The 27,500-nt window shown below is 39.8% G+C and overlaps 1 protein-coding gene across 1 annotated transcript in view; it reads right to left on the bottom strand.

The window, feature by feature from the left end:
- The window catches only part of gabra3 (gamma-aminobutyric acid type A receptor subunit alpha3), a 285,967-nt gene that overhangs the window by 93,148 nt on the left and 165,319 nt on the right, over positions 1–27,500 (bottom strand). Inside the window, exon 3 of the mRNA XM_037688046.1 lies at positions 2,924–3,048. Coding sequence (XP_037543974.1) covers positions 2,924–3,048 — 125 coding nt within the window. The remainder of the gene's footprint in view (positions 1–2,923; positions 3,049–27,500) is intronic.

The raw sequence follows: 27,500 nt of genomic DNA on the forward strand, positions 1-27,500 counted from the left end.
GAGACAAACGAGACAAACAACCATTCACTCTCTCACTCACACCTAGAGACAATTTAGAGTTACCAATCAGCCTAACATGCATGTTTTTGGTCTGTGGGAGGAAACCGGAGTACCCGGAGAAAACCCACGCATGCACGGAGAGAACATGCAAACTCCACCCAGAAGGCCCCTGGACCGGGGTTTGAACCAGGGACCTGTTCGCTGAGAGGCAGCAGCTCTTCCAGTTGTGCCTCCGTGCTGCCCGTATATATATTCATATACAACACAATTTATTTTGAAAATTTTCCTTGCTCTCGACACAGATGCTGTTTTTTTTTTAAAGTACTAATCAATTTACAAGGCAACTTTAACAAAAAATAGTAAAATATGAATTTATTCAGAGAAAAAAAAGGTTTGTAATCCCGGTCATCCAGGTAGACAATGACAAAAAAGGTTAAAATGTGTCATCTGGACCAGTTTCTTTAAGTGAGAAACGTTTCGTCCCTCATCCAGAGGACTTCCTCAGTCTATGGCCTGCCAACCAGATCTGTCCCATAGGTAGCCTTCACTGCTGTGTTACAAGCCATCCTCCTGTTGAAATCTCAGATGCAGGCTTTTAACATGTGCAACAGGGCAAACAATCAATCATCATGTACAATAATCAAGTGTTTTAGTCCAGATGGCCAACTTGCTATTCACAGAAACAGCCTGAGGACAACCAAGGGCAAAGTGGTTCGGAAAAGGGTTTGTAAATCATCCAGGTAGATAACTCCAGAGGATTTCTTTTTACCCCACTTACTAACTATAGTAAAGTTGTTTTGTTAGAAACAGGATTTTACTATTTTTTCCACTACGTCTGCTTCTCTTCATCCTAATGCATCAAACTTTGATTGTGAGCTAAAAAGTTTATTAAATTTGAGAAACTTGTTAACATCATTACAGAAAATAACGAGCAACAGTTATATTTTGAGAATCTTTGGCCAAGCTCAGACAGATGTTTCTCTGTATTTTGATATACATAATAGTAACGTAGATTTATTTGTATGGCTTTGCATTTTGTTGTAAAGCGCTTTGTGTGAGGACGGTGCTACATCAACACAACTGACTTATTTCCTTACTTCACCACCTACCACAGTGTGGCTATTGAAGCATTTTTTGGGAAAAACAATGACAACATTTTATACAGAGAAAAATACATTTTAGAATTATGATTACTATAATGCAGTGGTTCTCGAACTGTGGGTGCAGCTTCATGTCATGGGGAGGGGGCGGGGTGTAATCGCAGAATGAATGTTTAGACATTGTTGCAAGTTGGACTTGTTTTGGTGTTGCACAAACCATATTTTTTATGGCTATTAGAGGTACAAACTGCTCCACCATGTGGGGAGTGTGTCCACTCCTTACAGTTGTCTATACAGAGGATCAGATGAAGAGCCTGAGGATTTAAAACACTTTTATAACTCTAACGTCTCTAAGTTCTGCTAGGCTCTGCTGCTGCAACTACTGGCAATTTGACACGAGGTTCAGCCCAATGTACTTTTTTTTTTAAAACTAATTTCCTGGTAATTTCAGAACAAAAGCATTCACATGGGCCTAACTTTGAAATTCAAACACTTTTTTGGACACATCTGCAAAGATTCTCACTTAAAGCTATTAATTTCTGGTTTTAAAGCTTGACTATTGCCCACCACTCAATGCAAAAGGGTGATCATGTTTTCATGTTGTCCATGTCTTTTTCTGTAGGGACTGTAAATGGACTGTACTTATATAGCGCCTTTCTATCTTATCAAGACACTCAAAGCTCTTTACACTACAATCTGTGCCTTCATTTACCCAATCATACAGCACTCTACTAGATATGTTGTCATCATTCTTTGTTGAAATCAGGTCTCTCTTGTAAATGAGTCCTCAAGGCTCAATGGGATTTACCTGTCTAAATAAAAGTCGAATGAACTCTACTAGATCTATACAAAGCTAACTGAACAAATCATTCTGAAGAGACTAATCAGTGTTTTTTTTCTATCACATTCAAACACTGACGGGACACACATCTGAGGCAATGAGGGGTTCAATGTCTTGCCCAGGGACACTTCAGCATGTGACTGATAGTGGAATCGAACCCCCAAGTCTCGCACTGGAGGACGACTGTTCTAACCACTCAGCCACAGCTGCCCCATATATGTTTGTTAGTCTGTGTTAGCAAAATCTCTGAATGGACTTTATTGAGATATGCTGGTGAAGATTCTCAGTCATACAGGACATGGAAAATCCAAACAAGATTAAAATATTTAAAAAGTAATTTTAATGAAACTCTCAAATAATCACTGGTTCATCTTTGACTGAGTCCCTTTTGGAGTCAACTCAGTTCAAGATGGCTGCCATAGAAAGCTGACCTTCAGAACCCAAGTATTAACAGCTATAATTAGTGATTGTAATTCAGTCACTTTTACAGATATTGACATAAAGTCTGGTGTGGCAGTAGCCGAGGCTGATCCTTAACACACTTCTCAAAATTGAGATCTTGCATGAAACTTTGCATAAATTAATTTACAAAGTTTGATGAAAATGGTTAAAAACTCACAAAAGTCTTCTTGTAATTTTTTAGCATGTGCATTCCTTCAAGGAATGCTTGGCTTTTATTTTTATATGCTGTTGTCAAAGAACGCCTAAACTAAGAACAGTATCTCACTGCTGCACCTGTTCAGTGCATTCACTTCAGGTTTTGTGGGTGCATTAGTCTACAGGAGCATTTCATTAAAATAATACCGCCTGACATCACGCTCTAATGGACATAAATATTTATGACTTCCTGCATTGCCTGAAACTCCTGTTAATGTAGCACATTATCTGCGGGCAATGTTTTTCTGTGAGCAGTGGCACACAGGAGTTTCTGTCTGAAACATTTTCTGTGTGGGTGTCAGATCAATCATAAATCATAACTTACCCCCCAGCCCAGGACGTAGCCTGTTGTCATATCCATCCAGCAGCCGGTCGAGGATTCGGGTAAAAATGGTGATGTTGTCTTTGCTGTCGTCAGGCAGCGGCTCTCTGTGTCCGACCACCGCCCTGCTGGGTAACAGAAAGACACAGAGCCAAAAAATTCAAAGACTTGTAAAGATACAGGATACAGTCTGCTGTTTACAGCCAGGTTTAAGGCCGCCACAGCAGGGAGCTCAGCAAACAGAAATAACTATGGCTCAGTCAATTTTACAAATACGGAGTTAATATTTGGTGAGGTAGTAGCTGAGATTCGTCTTCAACTTATACTCGGATTGCTAATTGGTCATGCAAGAGCTGCATTTAAAACTTGCCATTAACTACTGGTTTCAACTCTGTTAGCAAAATATCTCAACCACTGAACAGATTTAAATGAAACGTTCAGAAAGTAATCATTATATGCGTTAACGTATAGCTACAACTCCTCAACATTTGAACTTAACTCAAGAATGACTTGAATAGGTGAGTGAATTAGAAACACGTTAAGATGGCCGCCACAGCCAACTGATTTTAAGTGACACAAAAATGACAATAACTCAGCCAGTTTTTCAGATAGCATCTTCCTCAACCACAACACATTGTGCAGCATCTTTGCTTTGATGCTTTGCTTTAACTGTTAGAACCACCCTTGCTTGTCTGTTAGCAAAATACCTCATAAACCACTACAGGAATTTCAATGAAGCTCTTAGCAAATAGTTATTAGATGTCTATGTAGACGTGACTAACTTTTGGAGAAGATGGCTCCCACAGTTAACTGACCTTAGCAGCAAACAAATGGCTATATATTGGTGATTGTTACAGATAGTGAGCTACAATTTGGTGTGGTAGTAGCTGAAACAGCATCACAACATATACTCAAGAGCTAACAGGTTATGTTGAATCACAAGAGTGAAAATAACTGTATGCACAAGGTTTGACCAAAATGGCTGCATGTCTGTCATTCCATGAGATGCCCTTGTCAAGGGGTCTGCAACCTGCGGCTCTGGAGCCACATGTGGCTCTTTGGCTTTGACCAAAACTAACATAAAACTGAATTTTATTGGTTGTTATATCAACAAGAAAAAAGCTAGTAGCAACAGTTTGCATTTTTCAGCTTTTTGGTAATTTATTTTGCAAATAATGTGAATACTAGAACTAATACATTTCAATACTTACTGGTAATTATTTTATCCACAATAATAATAAAAAAAAAATCACATAAGTCTGGATAGTTCATAGTTTGTTTAAATAATAATAAAAAAAAGGTACCCCCCCCCCCCCTTTTTTCCTTCTTTAAAATAATCTGGTCTTTTCTTTTGTTTTAAATTGTAAATTATCAATAAATGTTAAAAATCATTTGATATTTTTAGCTTTACGATGAGTCAGAGTCAGAGTTTCTTTATTGTCATTCGCACCTCATGTGGTACATGTGGTGGAGCGAAATTATGTACACAGGGTCCCAGTTACATCCAACAATAAAATGTATAAGAAAAACAATGATAATATCCAAGATATTAACTAAGAAAAACATCAACAAAATTTACAATAAGCACTAATAGCATAAAAACATCACATCAAACATCAGCACAAACCTGAACACGAGTCTGTGTAAGCAGATGAGCACGCATGAACACACCAACATTGAAACAGATCAGCAGCAACATGAAACAGATCAGCAGCAACATGAAACAGATCAGCAGCAACATGGTGTGATTTTTTTCACAGTGATTATCCTGATTAGAGATTCTTGAGTCTAACAGCCTAAGGGTAGAAGCTGTTCTTCAGTCTAGTGGTTCTACACTTAATGCTCCTCAACCTCCTTCCTGAGGGGAGTGGGGCAAAAAGTGTGTGTGCTGGGTGAGTGGGGTCCTTCATGATGCAGGTGGCTCTCTTCCTGCATCTGGAGGTGTAAATGTCTGTGATGGTGGAGAGACGGATTCCAACAGACTTCTGTGCAGCCTTCACCACTCTCTGCAAAGCATTTCTTTTTGCAGCTGTGCAGCCTCCATGCCATGTTGATGCTGGAGCACAGGATGCTCTCCACTGCACACCTGTAGAAGGAGGTGAGGACTGAGCTTCCCAGACCAGCTCGTCTCAGCCGCCTGAGGAAGTAGAGTCTCTGATGAGCTTTCTTGATCAGGTTGGTGGTGTTGTTGCTCCAGCTGAGGTTGTTATTCATGTGTACACCCAAGTAATAAATAATAATAAACTTTTATTTCTATAGCACCTTCCAACAACGCCTTGCATTGACCAAGGTGCTTCACAAGACAAAACAAGATTAAAAACAGGACACAATACATCAGTGCAAATTAAAAAACACAGCGAGAATAAAAGAAGGTAAAAGAGATAAAATAAAAAAATAAATAGTAAATACTAAACTACTAAAAGTTAAACATTAAAAGCCCTTTTAAATAAGTATGTTTTCAGTTTGGCTTTGAACAGAACCAGATCAGAGATGGCACGCAGCTCATAGGGAAGAGTATTCCAGGCTGCTGGGCCTGCAACAGAAAAGGACCGGTCCCCCCATTGTTTGCACCTTGAGCGTGGCACCTCCAGCAGATTTTGACCAGCAGACCGTAAAGCTCTGCTGGGCTGGTGGACTTTCAAAAGTTCTGAAATATAAGGTGGTGCAAGGCCATTCAAAGCTTTAAAAACAAACAGTAGCAGCTTGAACTGTATCCTAAACTGAACCGGGAGCCAGTGTAAAGAAGAAAAGGACAGGAGTGATGTGTTCATATTTACGTGTGTTAGTCAACAAGCGAGCAGCAGAGTTTTGTACAAGCTGTAAACGGGAGATAGAAGATTGATTAATACCCACATATAAGGCGTTACAGTAATCAAGCCTAGAGCTCACAAAGGCATGGATGGCCTTCTCCAGATCACTACGGCTAAGGAGTGATTTTACTTTGGAAAGCAGACGGAGCTGAAAGAAGCTGGTTTTCACAACAGAACTGATCTGTTTATCTAACTTTAAGTTACAGTCAAGCTCCACTCCTAGATTTTTTACCACCTGGTTGGCGTGGGGGAGCGGAAAACCTAGACTGGGAGAGATGTTGCATGAATTACTGGAAGCACCAAATAAAATCCATTCAGTTTTATCGTTATTGAGGTGGAGAAAATTCTGAGACAGCCAGTGCTTAATGTCATTTAAGCAGCTGGCAATAGAGTTGAAACCGAGTGAGGAACTGGGAGTGACCGGCAGATAGATTTGTAGATCATCTGCATACAGATGAAAAGACAGATTATGGCGTGCAATGATGGGTCCTAATGGTAGCATGTAAAGTGAGAAGAGAACAGGCCCCAGAATGGATCCCTGCGGTACACCAGAGGTCAAAGAGACTGAAGAAGAGGACAGATCACCAATCATAACAGAGAAAGTTCTGTCTGTTAAATAGGACTTAAACCACTCGAGCACAACACCCTGAAGGCCAACCTGCTGAGCCAAACGAGTGATTAGGACCTGATGGTCTACAGTATCAAAAGCTGCTGAGAGGTCCAACATCACCAGCAGAACAGGTTTTTTGGCATCAAGGGACAAAAGAATATCATTCTGTACTTTGAGTAGTGCAGATTCAGTGCTATGGCGGTGTCTGAAGCCAGATTGAAATTTTTCAAACAAGTTGTTGTGTTCTAAAAAAGATTGCAACTGAATGAAAACAACCTTTTCCAGAACTTTGGATAAAAATGACAAGTGTGAAATTGGCCTGAAATTAGAAAAAGCTGTAGGATCTAAACCCGGTTTTTTAAGAAGAGGCCTGACCGCAGCATGTTTGAAAACAGACGGGACATAACCTGAACTTAGACAGCTATTAATAAATGTCAGAAGACAAGGACCAATAACATCCAAGGACTGCTTGAACATCTTAGAGGGAATGATGTCCAGGGTACAGTTTGTAGGTTTCATCTGCTGAACCACCTTAACGAGGTGAGGTAGTGAGACCAGGTCAAATTGATCAAACACAGCAGAGGTTATTGAGGGAGCACATAACTGAACAGCATTATATGTACTGACAATGTTCTGCTTGATAGAGTCTATTTTGTTCACAAAGTAATCAAGAAAACCATCACAGGTAGACTGTGTAGCAGTTTTCAGAACATTGATGGAGGGATTAATGACAGACTGAATGGTATTAAATAAAACCCTTGGCCAGTTACAACTGGTAGAAATTAAATTAGAAAGATATTGTGATTTGGCCTGCTGAACAGCTTTTTGATATTCATGAAGACAGTCTCTCAGTATGTCCTGGGACACATGAAGCCTGTCTTTCTTCCATCTGCGTTCTGCTTTCCTGCAACGTTGTCTAAAAGTCCGAGTGGTACCATTAAGCCAGGGATCTGGTTTGATTTTTGTAGAAGTCTGTCTTAAAGGAGCGATGGAGTCCAAGATCTTTGTAGAAGTGTATTGAAAGGAGGTGATAAATTCTTCTGGATGTAGAGATGAGTCCAGACTTTCAGCAGAGTAGAAGTCAGTGCTTCTAAATGCAAGTACTTGTAGCTGGAGACCACTTCCACTGCAGATCCTCTTATGTTCAGGGGGGTGTAGGTGTTTTTGTGAGTGGCCCCTACTGGCCACAAAACCCCCCTCCAACAAACCTAACGTAGCCCACGAGCCACCACTTGACCACCACAGTTGTAGCAGGTTGTTGCAGCTCTGGACACATTTCATTTAGTGAACAAAGGTGCAAAAATGACTCTCTTGATCGTAAAGGTTGCAGACACCTGCGTTAGTTTAAAACTCTGACATAAAAGGCAGCAAGAGAAATGCATTCCTTCAAAGAGTGCTAGTTTTTATATATTTTTTAATTGTAATGATTAATTTAATTACAAGTTGTGGATCGTGTATCAGCAGTGTTGATCAGTCTGTTGGAAGCTTTGTGTCAAATTTCATCAGAATGCCTAATTTAACTCCGGTGGGAAACTCTTTCATCAGCAATCTGCCACGGGCTTCAATCAATATTTGAATAACAAAGTCAACTTTTGTTTTTTAGCAATGTATTTACAAGCTTGTACATCCATATTGACCAAACAAAGTAGATTAATAATTAACTGCTTTACAAAAAAAAAATTATGTGCAGTGTTTTAGTCTTTTTTAGGTTGTCAGCCGTTTATTATTTTTCTCAGCCCCCAAATCTCCTGCTGAACAATATTGAGGTGAGATGAAAAGGCCACTGCAGTGTAGGAGGAACACTGATGAGGTAATGAGCACCATCTTTAATTACACCAAACTGCCCCGAGGAGCTGACCGGCTGTATTATATCCAAGCTCCTGCATGTGTTGCTGCAGCGTCACACTCCAGAGTTGTGTCTGTTGCTCAGAACGGAGTTTTAAGGAGATTAGGTCTTGAAGAAACTAAGATGTAGTGACTTGCTCCAATTTATTTATTTTAATTTAAATTTTACAAACTCAGTTAAGGGCTACTGCAAGTTTCACTGATTTAAATCTAAGAACTCTAAACCTAAAGAAATCTAAAGAAATCTAAACCTTTTAAAGACAAATATGTTTAAAAAAATAAATATAATTATGAAAATGGATTATAAAACATAGTGTTTGTTTTGGTGACAAAATATATTTTTACAGTGTGTTGGTTTATATTAATTACACAAGAGTTTAATTTTGCAGAAGATCTGGAGTGTTTTGCTAACTGTGTTGTGAGAATGTGAAGACATCACAGTAGGCAGGGTGCTCGGTTCTGTTGACAGGGCGGGGCGCCCTCCTTGGATAACAGTAGGGGAAACACTGCCCCTCGTTGCTGAGGGATTTGAATAGTGAATATTTGTAGTTTTCAAGATGAGTGTTTTTTTCTGGGCTGGAATTGAAAAGGCAATGCAAGTAAACCTTAATATTTTGGTGCACGATATTTAAGTAGATTAGGGTTACACTGTAAGAGAGGTAGGTTTTTAATTTTTTACTTGTAAGAGGCGGCACAAAGTGATGGATCCTGGTGATCAGAAGCAGTTTTATTCACACGACCAGAGCAATGGTGGAGCCAAGGGGGTGGCCAATGGTGGCCTTGACTACCATAGATGAATCTTTAGCCACCCCCCCCCCCCGCCACCCCCCAAAAAAATAAAAAAATAATAATTATAATAATTTTAGGAAACTATACTTTTAAACAATATCAAAAGTAGAAATTATAGATTTCTCAAATGACTGGGTGAGTGGTTTACTTATATATTGTTGAAACCAGAACTTTACATACACTATTTAAAACAAAACATGCATTTTTTTCACACTGACACAAAATCAGAATAAACATTTCCCATGTGAGGTCAGTTAGGATTACAAAAATATTTTATATTTGCAAAATGCCAGAATAATGAGTGCAACTTTTTTAAGGCTATTTTTACTTCCTTTCTTATTTATTTATACAAGTACTTTCTTTAAAGTCCACATGCCCAAAAAGGAAGAAGCGGGTAAAAGATAAAGGATGGATGGATTCTATAAAGTCAAAAGTTTAAATACACTTCATTATAATTTGGTACCATTGTCCTTAAACTGTATGACTTGGGTCAAACGTTTTGGATCTCCTTCCACAAGCTTCTCACAGTAGTTGGCAGGAACTTGGTCCCATTCCTCCTGACAGAACTGGTGGAATTGAGCCTAACCCTTGCCTTTTCAGCTTTGTCCATAAATTTTCGATAGGATTGAGATCAGGGCTTTGTGATGGCCACTCCAAAACAATGACTGTTCTCCTTGAGCCACTTTGTAACCAGTTTGGCAGTATACTTCTGGTCATTGTCCATTTGGAAGACCAATTTGTGCCCAAGCTTCAACTTCCTGACTGATGTCTTGAGATGCTGCTTCAGTATTTCCACATGATGTTCTTTCCTCATGATTCCATCTATTTTGTGAAGCGCACCAGTCCCTCCTGCAGCAAAACAACCCCACAACATAATGCTGCCACCCCCGTGTTTCACAGTCGGGATGGTGTTCTCAGGCTTTTCCTACAAACGTAACAATGGTCATTATGGTCAAACAGTTCAATTTTAGTTTCATCAAACCACAGGATGTCTCCAGAAACTAAGGTCTTTGTTCCTGTGTGCATTTGCAAACTTTAATCTGGCTTTTTATGTTTATTTTGAAGTAATGTCTTCTTCCTGGCAGAGTGACCTTTCAGCCCATGTTGATAGTTTCACCGTGATAATGACACACTCTTACCAGCTTCAGCCAGCATCTTCACCAGGTCTTTTGATTTTCACCAGGTCTTTTGCATCGTCACCAGGTCTTTTGCATCGTCACCAGGTCTTTTGCATCTTCACCAGGTCTTTTGCATCGTCACCAGGTCTTTTGCATCGTCACCAGGTCTTTTGCATTGTCACCAGGTCTTTTGCATCTTCACCAGTTCTTTTCTTTTGTTCTGGGGTTGATCTGAATATTTCAGACCAAAGCACATTCATCTCTGGGACACAGAACCCGTCTTCTTACTGAGCAGTATGATGGCTGGACATTCACATGTCGTTTGTACTTGTGTATAATTGTTTGTACAGATGAATGAGGCACCTTCAGACATCTGGACATTGCACTCAAGGATGAACCAGACCTGTGCAAGTCCACAGTTCTCTTCCTGATATGTTGGCTGATTTTTTAGACTTCCTCATGATGTTACACAATGAAGCAGAGTGTTTCAGGTGTTCCTTAAATTACATCTACAGGTGTGTCTCTAATTAACTCTGATGTTATCACTAAACCTATTAGAAGCTTCCAAAGACATGACATCGAATGTCCCAAATTGTTTAAAGGCATAGTAAACTTAGTGTATTTAAACTTTTGACTTGGAAGAAAGTAATACAAATTGCCTTAAAAAATTATCACTCTCATTATTCTGGTATTTTGCAAATAATAATAAAAAAAGTAATCCTAATTGACCTAAAATGGGAAAACTTTATTTTGATTTCACGTCAGTGTGGAAAAAAAATACACGTGTTTTTTTTAAATGGTGTATGTAAACTTTAGTTACAACTGTATATGGCGGTGGCCATTTTGGAAATTGAAATGGAATCTATTTTTCAAAAGTGCTTCCAACAGTACAGCAATGAAAGTTAGTGCATTGTGGCAGCACAGTGGTGCAGTAAGTAGAGTTGCTGCCTCTCAGCGAGCAGGTCACTCTGGTTCAAATCCTGGTCTGGGGGCCTTTCTTGGTGGAGTTTGCATGTTCTATCCATGCATGCACGCTTTTTGTCCGGGCACTCAGGTTTCCTCCCACAGACCAAAAACATGCATGTTAGGGTGCATTCACACCAGCCCTGTTTAGTCCGCTTTAATCGAACTCTAGCTCGTTTTCCTTGAAAGTCCGGTTCGTTTAGGGAGGTGTGAACGCGCCATCGAACTCTGTCACGGAACATAAAGGCGAACTCTGGCCCGGGCTAAAACCTAGGTCTCGGTCCGGTAGAAGAGAACTCCAGCGCGGTTCGAGTACAGTGTGAATGTAAACAGACCGAGCCCCGCTCCGCAGGGTAAAACAAACACACATTTCTCTGACCTTATATGGAGCCGTCAGCTGCCTTGTGGGAAAAACAATATTCTCCATGGTCTTCTGTCTAATCTTCTGCTCATGCTAAGTCCATTTTTGAAAAATGACAAAATATAACTCCTAAAACTGCTAAAACTTGATGCCACTTCGTTTTTATTTTTATTTACAGAAGAAGAAGAAGACGTGTCTTCAGAGGTTTTTGTGTCGTTTCTTTCAGTAGTTCTTGGTGCAGCGCCCCCACAGGCGAGCGGGGGAATAGGTTGGTTCAACAGGTTGACTCAACTGCACAGTGCAGTGTGAATGCAAACGCACCAGCTCAAATGTAAACAAAAGCTCATGAATATTGGTCCCGAACCGAACAGAGTCTACCGGACTATCTAGTGTGAAAACGACCTTAGACTGATTGGTAATTCTAAATTGTTTCTAGATGTGAGAGACAGAGTGAATAGTTGTTTGTCTCTATGTGTCCCTGTGATGGACTGGAGACCTGTCCAGGGTGTCCCCGCCTCTTACACAGTGATGACTGGATATGAGCACCAATGACCCCCACGACCCAAAAAGGAAGTGGGTAAAGATACTGGATGGATGGATGGATAATGCATTGCATTCATTTCAAGTTACCCAGCTCACAGGATTTACGTGTATGTACTAAAATGGTGGCAGCCATCTTGGATTTTCTGGGCAACCCAGTTTTCCATAGGGACTATTCTTACACCTACAGTAGATGCAGCCACACACCAAAATGGAAGCTGGTCACTTATTTTTCAAGTTATCCAGCTGAATAGATGAACGGAGTGTATTTCCAATCCCCCTCGATGCTCTGCAAGGATGGACAAAAAACTGCAAAATGGTAGCATTCAACTTTTACCTTGGCCTCACTAGAAAAAGCTATTAGTTTGTTTGTCTGGACACATTTAAACTTCATATTTTCAGAGTGTGGTTGTTCAAAGGGCTATCTCCAACTACTAAGATTTTATCGCTCACAGCTTTTCCCACAAAATCCCACTTTAAAAAAATCTGAACTACTGTTTTAGTTGTTAAGGAAGCAATTGATTATTAATAAACAACAATGTTAAAAAGGCATCAGGTTACCAGCAGTGAGAGTTGGCATGTTCTGGATCAGTTTGAAGAGATGCAGAAAGCAACAGAACAACAGAACTGAAACAGAGAGATGTTAGAAGAGCTGCAGGCGTCAGACCGAACACCTGCGCTGTGCACAGACGGCGCTGGCAATTATTTTTGATTGACTTCCTAAAACAGTTTTTGTTTGGCTGCAATGTCAAGACACATCAGTTTCTCACGTTGGATCCTTTTCTTTTTCGTTTGGATTTGTTGCTGTTGTAGAAAGCAATGCAACACGGATGTTTGGACTTGAACAAATCACCGAGGACTGAATTCTTCAGGATACCAGTGATTGGACAAACAGTGTGTGCAGCTCTAAAGTACACTCCACTGACACCAAGCCTTTAACACTGAGCTCACAACTTGCACCTCATTGACTGGAGCACAGTTTAATGTTCTGGTTGTAAAATGGACACTTAACTGTAAAATGTTCTGTTCAAAATACAAAAAAACTGAAAGCCTAGTTACTTTTAAACCATGAAAAAAGTTACATTTACTCAATATCAAGGGATGCTGCAATTAGATGTTGTGAAGGACTCTCAGCTAGCACAACACCAATTTTTATTTCAAAAGTTGCAAAAATGACTTGTATATATACATTTTGGTGTTGGCTAATATCACTTAGCAGTGGCAGCCATCTTGGGCTGGGTTAACCACAAAAGTTAGTTATAGAGGCACATCTAGTGATTATTTCCTGAAAGTGTAATTATTCAAACTTTATTTATACAGGTTAATCCCACTGAGCCTCGGGGACTCATCAAGAGAGACATGAATTATAATCCTTCCAGTAGTTCATGAGGTACCACGTCACGCCGCCGTATCAGTCGCATCTATTGTGCGTCAGCGCTGACGTGTCGCGTTTGTTACGCGTCACCTCTGACCACCCAGAAACGTGGGCCGGTGTTGTGACAAAAATCGACTGGCTGCTAAATAGCAGCTGCGTGAGCGTGCACGGGAGGACTTTAACAAGAATTTCACAAGATTAACACCTGAAAACAATTATTTGTTTGCTCAACATTATAGTAAAGGTGTGTCTCAGTTGAATTTTTCTTTAATAAATGCACTTTAATGGTCAAATCAGCTGCATTTCGCCTGGGCGGTGCGGCGAAATGCAACTGATTTGATGTTTGCAACAGAAGTTCAGCACGAGATGAAGGTGGCTTTGGTATGGCAAGCCAAGTGTCTCATTAATAGCCACTTTTACCTTTTAATGAGACACTTGGCTTGCCATATTAGTCAAGGGCCGTCTAGCGGCTGCAAATGGCAGTGTTCAATATTTTCCATGTCAGAATGAAAGAAATTGTCGGATCTCAGCCAAAAATTTGATTATAAATATGGGAGGGGGGGGGGATATAAATAAGTCACGTCACTGTATAAGTAGCAGGGCATGCCACTTTATGCAAAAAGGTGCGACTTATACAGCAAAAAGTACAGTAATTTGCTAACAGACAGAGCTGATTCCAAATCATTTATGGCAAAAAATTTTAAACAAAGATCTAAATCTTTGTTTAAATTTTTTAGCACAGTTAGCACTCCGGGTATGTAATGGGATCAGTCACAGTTACTACCAGGACAACTCTAGGTCAGTATGTAAAACTGTCAAAGCCTAACCCTAACCCTAACTCAAATCCATTTTTGTGTTTATGTTGTGTTAGTTGTCGTGGCCATCTTGATTTGTATTGACTTCCAAAGTAAACAAGTTGTTTACATCTAATGATTTCTTCCTGAGAATTTCCTTAAAATCTTTTCACTGGTTCATGACATATTTTGCTAACAGATACACTCAACCATGCGGAAAAACACCACTGCCCTGTGATTATGTATTCATGAATACATTGAACAAAAATGTAAGCGAAACACTTTTGTTTTTATTCTAAATTTTCACGAGATGAACTCAAAGATAGGCAGCGCGGTGGCGCAACTGGTAGAGCTGCTGCCTCTCAGCGAGCAGGTCCCTGGTTCAAACCCTGGTCCAGGGGCCTTTCTGGGTGGAGTTTGCATGTTCTCTCCGTGCATGCGTGGGTTTTCTCCGGGTACTCCGGTTTCCTCCACAGTCCAAAAACATGCATGTTAGGCTGATTGGTAACTCTAAATTGTCCCTAGGTGTGAGTGAGAGAGTGAATGGTTGTTTGTCTCGTTTGTCTCTATGTGGCCCTGTGATGGACTTGCGACCTGTCCAGGGTGTACCCCGCCCCTCGCACAGTGATTGCTGGACATGGGCACCAGCGACCCCCGTGACCCAAAAATGGAATAAGCGGGTAAAGAAAATGGATGGATGGATAGAACTCAAAGATCACAGACTTTTTCTATGTACACAAAAGGCTTTTTCTCTCTTAATTATTGCTCACAGATAGTTCATCCACCTCACAGGTGTGCCTTAGGCTGGCCAAAATAAAAGGCCACTCGAAAATGTGCAGTTTTTACTGTACTGGGGGTGGGGGGTCTGGAGGAGGGGAAGGTGTAAGAAAAACTCAGTATCTGGTGGAATTACCATTCTGCAGGACAACACGATCACCTTTGCATAGAGTTTATCAGGTTGTTGATTGTGGCCAGTGGAATGTTTGTCTATTCTTCTTTAATGGCTGTATGCTACATGCCGATCCAGAGCATCACAAACATGCTCAATAGGTGACATGTCCGGTGAGTATGATGTCCATGTAAGCACTAGGATATTTTCAGCTTCCAGGAATGGGTTTTCTCCGGGTACTCCAGTTTCCTCCCACAGACTAAAAACATGTATGTGAGGCTGACTGGTAACTCTAATTTGTCCCTAGTTGTGAGTGAAAGAGTGAATGGTTGTCTCTATGTGTCCCTGTGATGGACTGGAGACCTGTCCAGGGTGTACTCCCCTCTTGCACAGTGTCTGCTGGATATGGGCACCAGTGACCCCCACAACCTGATAAGGAAGAAGTGGGTAAAGATAATAGATGGATGGATGAATGTATTGCATGGTATACAGTATTTATGTGTCTTACTCTGTGTGTTTAAACTTTATAGTATTATTCTAGTTTCTTCAATTTCAAGTTTGTTTAATAAAATATTCAAAGAAATTTTGAGTGTTTCTGTGATGGTACATGGTAATCTAAATGATATGTCACGGCGGAGCATGAGTGTTTCCACGACCCCTGGTGGTTGGGTGAGGGATGATGTTTGAACAGTCTAGGACTAGGCTAGTCGACCAGGCTAGGACCACCCCTGACGCTCCCTCAAAACTGTGGCATTGAGCTGCGTGATAAAACTGAACATTTTAGAGTGGCCTTTTATTGTGGTCAGCCTAAACACACCTGTGCAGTAACCATGCTGTCTAATCAGCATCTTGAGATGAGGTGCATGGCTTTTCTCAGTAATGGAGAAGTGCTCACTAACATATATGAACAATATTTAAGAGAAAAAGGCCTTTTGTGTACATAGAAAATGTCTTAGAAGTATTGAGTTTATATTTTTGCTCAGTGTATTTGGCAGAAAACTATAATTTTATTGATTTTTATTCACACACATTATTAAAAATGTAAAGTCATGTGTGCTTAGAGTAGCTGAGACACATTGAAAACAGCAAATCTAAAAAGCTTTAGAAATGTCTGGGACAGGTTTGACTGTAATAGGTAATAACTCACTTAACATGAATCATACATCAAACAAAAAGCCTCTGTGGCCCCGCTGACGGCCCCAGTGCAAATTCAAAATTTAATGAGAAACCTTTAGTGCCTGAGAGAACGTCTGCTCCACACTGAAATGTGCACTTCACAAAAACAAAGCTTGTGTGGTGAGTAGCATCTGCATGTTTTATTGACACACACACACACACACACACAATGTTGAGTCTTCCCGTTGGAGCCAGCTGTTTAAATCCACTGATGGGGACAAAGAAATAGGACATTTTTCTAAATTTGACTTTTTTTTTTGTTTCAATCACATAGTTTATGCTCATGCCAGCTGCTAGTCTTGTGCCTTCGACTGTCTTCATTACTCACAAAATGTTTTAAAATGAAAACAGGACAAAACAGCCATTATGTTCTTACAAACACATAAATAAAAAGAAGAAACAGATTAATGTTTTGAATGAGCAGTTGACATTTTGGAAAGTCGACCATTGCCAAAAGCAGAATTGATGACAAGCAGAACAAAACATCAACACATCGTCAGCGTAGACACAAAGCCTGTAACAACAAGCAGCTGATTTTTTTTTTTTAAGGGAAGCTAAAACTGGTACAATTATCATTTATACTGACTGTTTTCAGCATAAATAGTGTTCATTGTTAGTACCTGCCAGGCTTTTCTGATGTTATTATTCTGGTATCCTGTTAGCAGGTAGTTTAACATGCCACAAGTTAGAAACCAGTGTGAAAAACTTTTACATTTTGCCACTTTATATATGACTGAAAAAAGTTTGAGGATGAAATAAATGTTATTCCTGAAGAAGAGAGGCCATTTTACACACACACATTTAAACAAACTACTAAAGCTTCAGGATCAACGCACAAGTAAAGTCACTGTAAGTTAATTGAATATTTCACTTGTGTGAAGCAGATGTTTTTGTACATGGAACTTAATTTTATGTATTTTCAGTCTGAGTTCAGATATGATGAGTACATGTGAAAGCAGAAAAAATATTCAGTTTTCCAACAGAAAACAAACAAATTAATCACATTTATAGGCGTCGCAACCATTATATGTGAAGGGGACAAGTCCCCCCCACATTCCAAAAACGTTCATTTGGACCCCCCCCCCCACACTTTTACTATGAAACATTAGTTCAAGCGGCGCAGTTCTCTTTCTTCGTGAACGAATCCATTCCACTTGATTAATAGGAGAATATCAAACCACTAAAACTCCACTCCAGGTTTTTCTGGTTACCTCCAAGCCACGGTAACAATATACGTTGGTCACAGAATATAGTGTAACACCTGCAGTGTTTCTGTGCGTCTCCTTCTGCTTCGGCAGAAAACGCGCACAGGTGGAGGAGATGGAGACACCTCTGTGTTGCTTGCTCGCCAGTTTAGCAGCTTAGTGTGAGCAGTTGTTGACCGGTGGGTTGATCATAAACATATTCATGTTAGGAGGAGAGAAGTGCAGCGCTATGTCTGTAGCATGTTAGCTTAGCAGTAACTGTGACGCTGTAAGACGCTGCAGGTGTAAGAGACGCTGTGTGTTCAGGTGGATTAAAGTTGAAATGTCTTTAAAACCCCACACCTTATTGCCCTCAAGCTTCATGAGAAACATCATTTAGATGAGTAGTGTTGAACACAAGTAAAAAGGTCTAGTGGTGATGTTTTTTTATTTCTCTATAAAGACAAATACTGCCGATCTTATGCTCTGTATTAAAGTGTATTAAAGTTAAAATTACTTTAATCCACAGCTGAATTTACACAAACTTGGTGAGAAACGTTTTAAATGTGTGGAATTAAAGGAAATCTAGGTGAAATGCTGCTTTTTTGTACAATAGTGAACACTTTTTTTTTTTTTAAACGCGCGCACACACGCGCGCGCACACACATCATTGTGTCCCCCCCACATTACGGATGCTTCTGACGCCCTTGATCACATTGATAAAGAAGTTGACTTTTATTAGTGGAGGTCTGGGAGCAGTGCTGGTGGGACTGGGGGCAGAGACAAACCCTAAAATCTAAATGAATGTTCCTGTGGCCAAACAGGACCTGAGGAGAAGTCTGTCAAATCTACCAACAAGGTAACAACAATGACAGTTCAGTTATTTTGCTCATTTACCTGTAAAAACTCTAGTTTTTAGTTTATGTCAAACTGAAGCCGTAAGAGCTGATTATTGTTCAGTTGGATACACATTTAGGTTTACACTACCCCAAATATTTTTTTAATTAATTGATGAAAAGATCGTAACAAAACACTAAAACAGAAATGTCACTTGGAGACATTAAAACAATTCAAAATGCATAAAAGAAAATGCATACCACTTGCATGCGAAGGTTTTAAACGGAGACCTGTTTGGCTGACATGTTTGTATTACATGATTATTATCCTGATGCATGCTCATGATAATCATTATCATGATTGCTACATGATTATTCTTGAATAAATATATTATATCTGCAGGAAATGCCTGAGGCTGCATCAGATGTGCTACAGCTAGCTGCTGCTTTTTGCCTTTAGAATTTAATTGAATTTATTTAAAAAGCTCTTTAAAAATTTACACCAAACAGGTAACAAAAGCCAAAGAACAAAATTGAGTTTTAAGTGAAAGCAAAATGGGTCAGGAGTAGGGGTTGCATGACTACATATTTTTTTAGGTTGACTTCAACATGATAAAAGTCGAGTTGACGTCGACTAGTCGCTGTGACGTCATAGGAACTCAAGACGATATATTATATTTACAAACGTCATTTATTATTTACACAAAAAAAAAGAGCAACAAAACATCGGACATATATTTACGCTCCTACCATTTATCATACTGCAAATAAGTCACAGGAAAACCAAAACTATTATTAAGCTGCAAAAGTGAAAGAAACGTGTAGCACGTAAAATAAAACTAAAAACAGCAGGACGGGTGGTGGTGGACTCCACCTTATAATATAGTTATTATAGTTATTAACGGTCGTCAGCTGCGCAAGTTCGCTGACGCAGTGGCTGGGTCCAGTTAATCTGCAGGTTGGTCGCTGTCAGCCATCCATCTGGACTTTTCTGTACCTCTTTCAACCGGCCGGTCAGCGTGCAGTCACACAGCTGCGAGCAGCTGATGGTAGTCCAAAGTGGATTGTCAGCTGCACAAGTTTGCTTACGTAATCAAAAGCCTGACACCGACCCAGCCCGCCCATCCAGCACATTATTTAGGCTCGGCTTGGCCTGAATTTCGGGTCGGGCCGGGGTTAGAAATGACAGCTGTATGAGCCGCCTGCTGGCGGGCGGTAATGACTGCGACTAGTCAACATGAAATTTAAAAACTCTCGAGATGTCCTACAATCAACCCCTAGTCAGGAGGATGCCTGTCCTGATGGAGGGCAAGACTATTTAAATATTAAAACATCCATCCATCCACCATCTTTACCCACTTCTTCCTTTTCGGGACATGGGGGTCACCGGTGCCCATATCCAGCAGTCACTGTGTGAGAAGCAGGGGACACCCTGGACAGGTCTCCAGTCCATCACAGGGACACATGGAGAGAAACGAGATAAACAACCATTCACTCTCTCACTCACACCTAGGGACAATTTAGAGTTACCAATCAGTCTAACATGCATGTTTTTTGATCTGTGGAAGGAAACTGGAGTACCTGGAGAAAACCCACACATGCACGGACAGAACATGCAAACTCCACCCAGAAAGGCCCCAGGCCGAGATTTGAACCACTGACCTTCTCACTGAGAGGCATCAGCTCTACCAGCTGAGCCACCTGCCCAGACTAAAAACAAAAAATAATTTTAAAATGGAGAGATTTTAAAATGGGTGTAATTTCATTAATTCTTCCAGTGCCAGTTAAAAAAGTGCCATAACATCAAACTGATGGTGATGACAAACATTATCAGAGAAGGCGTACAATGATGCACTTTGCCCTGTCTGTGTTTGTGTTCCTGTCAGTCTGCTTCAAAAATGTCTCATGAATATCAGATGGATTTTAATAAGACTTTCAGGAACTAATCATTGGACATAAATCTAAAAATCCTTGAGACTAGAGTCATTTCAACATGGCAGCAATCCACCTTGACCTTGTCTGAGCTCAGGCTAGCTGTTAGCTCATTAGTCTTATCCTCTACAGATCAACTGTTTGTGACATTTATACAGAAACCCATTTCAGAAGGTTTAAAGTTCAGATTTAGATTAAAGTTCCTTTAACATCAGCTGCCTGTCTCGTTGCCACAGCTGTATACATTTTCCAGGCTCCATCGCTGACAACAGCTCCACTTTCTTCTCACGAGCCGTCACGCACAAACTGAACAAGACGGTGATGTAATTATGAACATGGATTGTTATTTAGTTAGTAAAAGTGAGCAACTCTGTCATTTAACACTAAAAGTACTTTTCTTGGCTACACAGAACCAACAGCTTCAACCAAAGTGACAAAGTAACCATTGATGCACTGTTTACTCACCAGAGGCAACAAATAAAGTGGAAGGAGGAACTGAACTTTTTTATTACACTTTTTCACTTTTAAATCTGTGCCAGAATTGTCAATCCAAGCTTCACACATTAATCTGTCGGCTGATTGATTCTGGCTGCTATTTTGAGATAACTGGCATCAGTCAGCAATGATTCATGAAGCTGGTCAATAAAAAATGAATACAGAGTCATTAGTGCAGGTAGTCTTGTCAGTGTGGTATAATAATCAGGTTCATAAAATGGCCTGCAGTCACGCTGATCTCTCACCCTGAATAATTGGCGTTGGCTGCAGCTATTGGGAAAAACGCAGCTAAAATTGTTGGCCTCTGCTTTACATTTGTGACATTATAACGACTTCCAACAACACCCCAGAATTAATGGAGCAGAGAATGAAGCTGAATGTTAACCGGAGGCAGCGTTTAATGGAGGGATAATCAAAAACAGATTTGTGTTTAAATCTGCAGCCGAACAAGTTCTTATCAATAATACATACACAAGGGTTGCCATTGATTTCAATGTCAAAACAGAAAAACGCTTGTGAAAAATTTAAGAAAAGTTCAAATTTCATACTCTTTTAAAGTGAACGCTGAGTCAGCATTTCTACTATTGTTTGGACACAAACTGCTTCTATGCTTCTTCTCCGTTTCAGCCATGCTCAAAAGAATGTTCAGCTTGATAATGAATAGTGCTGCAGCATTTGATTTGTATAACTTTTGTACCTTTCCCAAGTATTTTACCAAATTTAAAAAAGAAAAAAACCCACCTTGCATTAAAATACATTGAGATCCATTCAATTCCTCCCAAACTCATTAAAATCTGTCTCATTAAACTTGCTTTAATTTTATTTTGTCATGCTACATACAGGTCAGGTCAAGTTTATTTGTTATGTGCAAAATCAACTCAAGGTCAACAATGCAATGAAATGCTTAGGATGAGAAGAACCATCTCGACTCACCAAAAAAAAAAAAGAAGTAAAAAGAAAAAGACAACAAACTAAAAAAACAAAAAATACTACTAACATACTAAAAAAACATTAAAATATACCACACACATACTAAAATAACATTAAAAAAATACTACTAACATACTAAAACATTAAAATATACTACACATATATTAAAAAAACATTAAAAATACTACTAAAATACTAAAACAAGGTGCCCAATTTGACAAAGAAAAACATCTACAGTGTGGTTCGGTTAGCAGTGAGGTTCTTTCAATATCATGGTTCTGTTCTGTTAGCGGTGTGGTCTTGTTAGCAGGTCAGCAGTTTGATGGCAATAAGGACTGCAGCAGCTGCCCTCACAGACCGCAGTCCAGAACCGGGTCCAGCAAACAGAGAACATCCAAGGTTTCCCTGAGGAACCGAACGGGTCCGTAGAGTTCAGTCATAGAGCTTTGAGCCATCATGATGTGACTTTTAGCTTTTAGCTGACTTTGGCTACATTTTACCTTTTAGCTAATGTTCGTCGTTTAGCTTTTAGCTACAGTTTTGCTACTTTTAGATTTTCATTGCTGTTCTAATTTTAGCACTAAGTCATGTTGTTATAATTATAGCAGTAATCTACAATTTTATTCATTTTAGCTTTTATCAACAGTTTTGCTCATTTTAGCTTTAAGATACGGTTTTGCTAATTTTACCTTTCAACTGCTTTTTCGATTCAATTTCAGTTTCTTCAGCACATTTCAGCAAAGTCATTCAGCTCACAGCACTTACAATTTACAAGTATCTTTATTTTTTATGAATGCGTCTGCCACGTATATAAGCACATCTCAAACTATTAGAATATCGTGGAAAGAGTTGAATATTTTTTCAATCATTTCATAAAGTGGCAGCACGGTGGCGCAACTGGTAGAGCTGCTGCCTCTCAGCGAGCAGGTCCTTGGTTCAAACCCCGGTCCAGGGGCCTTTCTGGGTGGAGTTTGCATGTTCTCTCCGTGCATGCGTGGGTTTTCTCCGGGTAATCTGGTTTCCTCCCACAGACCAAAAACATGCATGTTAGGCTGATTGGTAACTCTAAATTGTCCCTAGGTGTGAATGAGAGAGTGAATGGTTGTTTGTCTCGTTTGTCTCTATGTGGCCCTGTGATGGACTTGCGACCCGTCCAGGGTGTACCCCGCCCCTCGCACAGTGATTGCTGGACATGGGCACCAGCGACCCCCGTGACCCGAAATGGAATAAGCGGGTAAAGAAAATGGATGGATGGATGGATGGATTTCATAAAGTTAAACTCATATTTTATATCCGTTTTATTCCTGGGGGCTCTACTGTATAAATGATTATGGGTACAACTTCCTGTCAGACACAGGAAGTAGCAGTGGGTATTGGTTAACTAGGGTAGCGGAGCACGGACCACAGTTTATTTGAAAGTTTTTACATTCAGTTTAGCAGATAAAATGCTGTTTTTGTTTTGTTCACATTTAACAACCATAAAGTTTACTAAAATAGCTGTGCTGAGTTCAGGGACCTGTTGTGTTCATGGCTGCATGAACAACCAGACCAAACTAAATCAGTGGCTACAGACAAAAAAAAAGTGTTCCTGTGAAAAGCTGTATGTTTTCCATCACCTACCTACAGTTGAAGAATTAAGGATGTGGCTGAAAAATGTGAACTTGAAGAGACCACCCAAAACACTGTTTGTATGCTCATTTCACTTTGTTGACAAACGGCCGACGGAGGAAAACCTGCATCCTACTTTGTGTCTGGACTACAATAAACCACCGGAGAAGACACGCCAGATCCTCAGAAGGATTGAAAACTGTGTGACAAGAACATCAGGTATTATTTCAAGTGTATGGAGGTCACAGCATTATAGTATTTGTTTGTCTTCAGTATTACAATTTTCTCTGTAATTAACCCAAACAGTGATGGAGGACTTTAAAGCTTTGGCTGGGTTCTATGTCTGCTTTAAGGTAAATAAGATTGTGTCCAACCTCTTTTAACAAAACGTGACCAACCTTATTACTGTGTACATTTCAATACATTTCAGAGCTTGCAGAGATTGCTCATTACTTCACTATTGAAAGAACAGAGTGAATGAAGTAGCTAAATATGCTAGTAGATGTAATCTGTGGCCACTTCTTCAGGTCGTCCTCCATCCCTCATCCTCAGTAGGCAGCAATATGACTATATTGTCCTGTGTGAGATCTGACAGGTGGAGATCCTACATGTTTAAATTAAATCCACAATGCTCGAAATAACTGTTAGCTCGTACTGTTCACATATAAAAAAAGTTGGTGCTGGTCCATGTCAGAAGTTGCGCCCATAATTTACGCAAGGCACCATGGGGGCTAGGAATAAAGTGGAAAGATTCATTATACACAGAGTGAAATATTTAAAACCTTTATTTCTTGTAATTTTGATGATTATAATTTACAGATAATAAAAAAAAATAAAAAAAACTCAGTGTCTCAGACATTTAGAATATTCCACAGCCAGCTTTTGGTACTTTTGTCAGTGGAAAATAAAACCAGCATCTCCATGAAGCTCATCAGCAGAAGGAAGCATGAAGTCTCTAAAATGTTCTGCTAGATGTGCGGACACACCAGCAGAAGACATGGACCCAAACCATCACTGTATGTGGAAACTTAACTCTGGACTTCAACAACATGAATTATGTTCCTCTCCTCTTCCTCCAGACTCTGGAACCTTGATTTACAAAGGACATGAACATTTACTTTAATCTGAAAAGAGGACGTTGGACCTCTGAGCAACAGTCCAGTTCTTTTTGTCTTCAGTCCGGTAAGATGCTTCTGATGTCTCTGGTTCAGAACTGGCTGGACTTGAGGAACGAGACATTTGTAGCTCATGTCCAGGAGTTAATCAGCTGATTAAGGTGAGACACCAGGAGGTTACAGTATTGAAACTCTTCACAATGTTCTAATTCCGAGACAATGAATTTTGGTTTTTCATTATTTGTAAGTGACATTCATCAAAACTACAAGAATTAAAGGCTTGAAATATTGCACTTTATATGTAATGCATCCATGTAATAGACAAGTTTCACTTTCTGAAGTGAATGACAAAAAATATTGAACTTTTTAATGATGCTCTAATTTTCTGAGCTGCACCTAAAAAGTTTGCAATCCCTGTAATTACCTCAAAGGTTTTTATTTTGGATTCAAATGTCTAGTTTTGTTGTGAGCATCAGTTACACAGCAGCAGGAAAACGCAGCAGCACATTAACCACCTTCACAGACAGATTTTTTAATTAGATGGGAAAAGTTATAAGCCAGGGATATTTGTCCCGGAGCAAAATTATGCAACCTAATACTGTGTGCCTGAACTTTTTGAGAAGTTTATCCCCTCTGATGAAAACACACTACGAGATGCAATATTAGCCTGTGAAAATGAAGTTCCTTAATTAGCTGCACTCTCTGAAACTTAATGCTTTAATTAATTATTGCCTTGGTGTATTACTGAACGGATCTTGGGCTGAAATGAAGAGCTTCTTTATTTTTCTCTCATTTTGTTTTTAGACGAGATGCTATCAGAAGACTAACTTTAACAATTACAAGCCCTTCAAGGAATGCTCATCGCCCACCACCTTTCACCTTTGCTTTTTCTGCCGCTGAATGCTCATGGATGCTACTGAACAAGGTCAGTTTCTGCAGGGGCTCAGAAAAAAAAAAAAGAGGATTCAGGTTTCATAGCCTGCTGGGAATAAATGTGTGTGGGCCCTGAGCCCAGCAGGCCGAGTTAGTGGACCTGGCTCATACTGAGTGAGAGGACTGGCTCTCATCCAAGGTTAGTCGTCCGAACCTGTCTGACAGGTGAAGGATGGCAGACTTGGCCGGAGAGGAGATGTAGTGCTGCTCTGTCAGAACACATGGGTGTCTGTTGCCTGCTGGGGGGGTGCGTAGCGAGCTGCAGGGGAGTGAGCAGTAATGAGAGCCGTTTGGTGGCAGTGGGAGGTGAAGGTGCTTCACAAGCTGACAGGATGACAGCAAATGGACCTGCGTGCGGAGGGGTAATTATGCAAACTGAAGTGCAAATGCAAATGTGTGCTTCATTGAGCAACTGATCTGTCTTGTTCCATGTGGTAAGTTATTTCATACCGAGCCGTGCAACGTTGAATATTTAAAGGAGTTCAAGATGACGATTTAATCCTCCCTGCACATGCAGCACATTTTATTTTCAGTCAAGAAAATGAGAAAAGAGCTCTGAGGTGGCATAATGAGAGGCTCGGGGAAAAGATCACCAAGTGAGATCTCTGTTATAAAAAGAAAAAAAAAAGAAAATTGCCATTAACATGGAAAATGAAGTCACAATCAGCATCCGGGTCCCATAAAATCACATTATGTTCTAAATGTGATGCATTTCTGCGTAAAAAAAAAAAAGAGTGTCTTGAAAATAAATGATGAATTTTAAGCACCCATTAATTAGCCCAGAGTATATTATTGGCTAGAGCTCTCAGAAAGTTAGTCATTGTTATAAAGACTTTATCTGAAATACACAGAAGTAAAACTCACTTGTGCTGCATGAGTCAACACTAAAAAATGTCCATTTTCTATAAGCTCAGAGGAGCCATGTCCAAAAAACATGTTTGAAAAATAAAAGCTATTTTTGTTATTGGAAAGCAAACTGGTAATGGCTGATAACTCGTCTGAATGCTGAGCCTAGATCGTCAAAAATCACTCAAAAAACAGAGGACAGGAAATCTAAATGGATGGTGTCTATTAGCTCTGGTGCTGTTTTAGTCTGATGTGTGTACGGCTAAAACAACAGCATATTCTTTTGAATGTAATAGTTTGGAAAGCTTTTAAATGAGAACATGGAAGGATGATAAAAGGAACAAACCAGAAGTCTAAATCAGGGACATCAATTTGTGGCTCGTGGGCCTCTTTTGGCCACTTGAAACTTATTTTTTATTTTATGTTATGAGCTTAAAGTTATTTTACTTTTGTAAGACTTTTGAACATTTCTCATATTTTTGCTCATTTGCTATTCAAACACAGTGACGAGGCAAAAACCAAAACAACAACAAAACCTCACTAAAAATTAGGAAAATGTTTTAGTTTATGTCGTACAGGGCCGTATTGATTCCAGCAGACAGTAAGTTCGCCTTCAACTCTTTATTGAAGTTCAAACATAACTGGAGAATTTCACAGCACACTTCCAGTAGCATTGACCCAACAGCTTCAAGTAACCGTAACTACTTTCTGTTGGTTGACCTTCAAAATAAAAGTACAGAGAACCTCTGCCTAGATTCTGCCACAGTGAGCATGAAAGTAAAAGTACAAGGCAAACAAATCTGTGTGGGACAACATAAAGCTGGATCAGTGACGTGCAATGAGGTTTGTGACAGGTGAGGCACTGACTTGTCTGCAAATAGATGTTCACATACCCAAAACAGAAGCTTATATTTCAATTTAGGCTTTTTTCTTTTAAAAAGGCATCTAATTATGCTTTAATCAACTGTTCAACAACGATGGCAAGAAAGACATAAAATTTAATGTAAGGTCAAACTATTTTTTGTGGGGGGGGGGGGGGGGGGGGGGAGGATCCTCTTTAAAAAGGCAAACACAAAAAACAAAACAAAATGTATTGTCTTACCTTTATTTTCAGATGAAGTCCATGTGCCTATCTTCCATGAGTATCTCTGTTACTCTGTTGTAAAACTCATCATGGTCTGCCTTCATTTTTAAAGGTCTGGCTGCTTTAATGGAGATAATCACCAAGGAGGAGTCTCTAATTCCTTCTGTTTCTACTGAAAATTCAGTTAAGAAAAATCTGTAACAGAAGAATGCACAGCGACTGCACATGCTTCATTGTCTCTATGGGGCAGCACTCATTCAACCTTTATTTAAACAGATAAATCACATTGAGCCTCGAAGACTCATTTACAAGTGAGACCTGTTTGGACAGACAAAAACAGTGGTTAA

The sequence above is a fragment of the Nematolebias whitei genome, chromosome 14 (genome assembly GCF_014905685.2).
Source record: "Nematolebias whitei isolate Nwh7 chromosome 14, NemWhi1, whole genome shotgun sequence".
Lineage (NCBI taxonomy): Eukaryota > Metazoa > Chordata > Actinopteri > Cyprinodontiformes > Rivulidae > Nematolebias > Nematolebias whitei.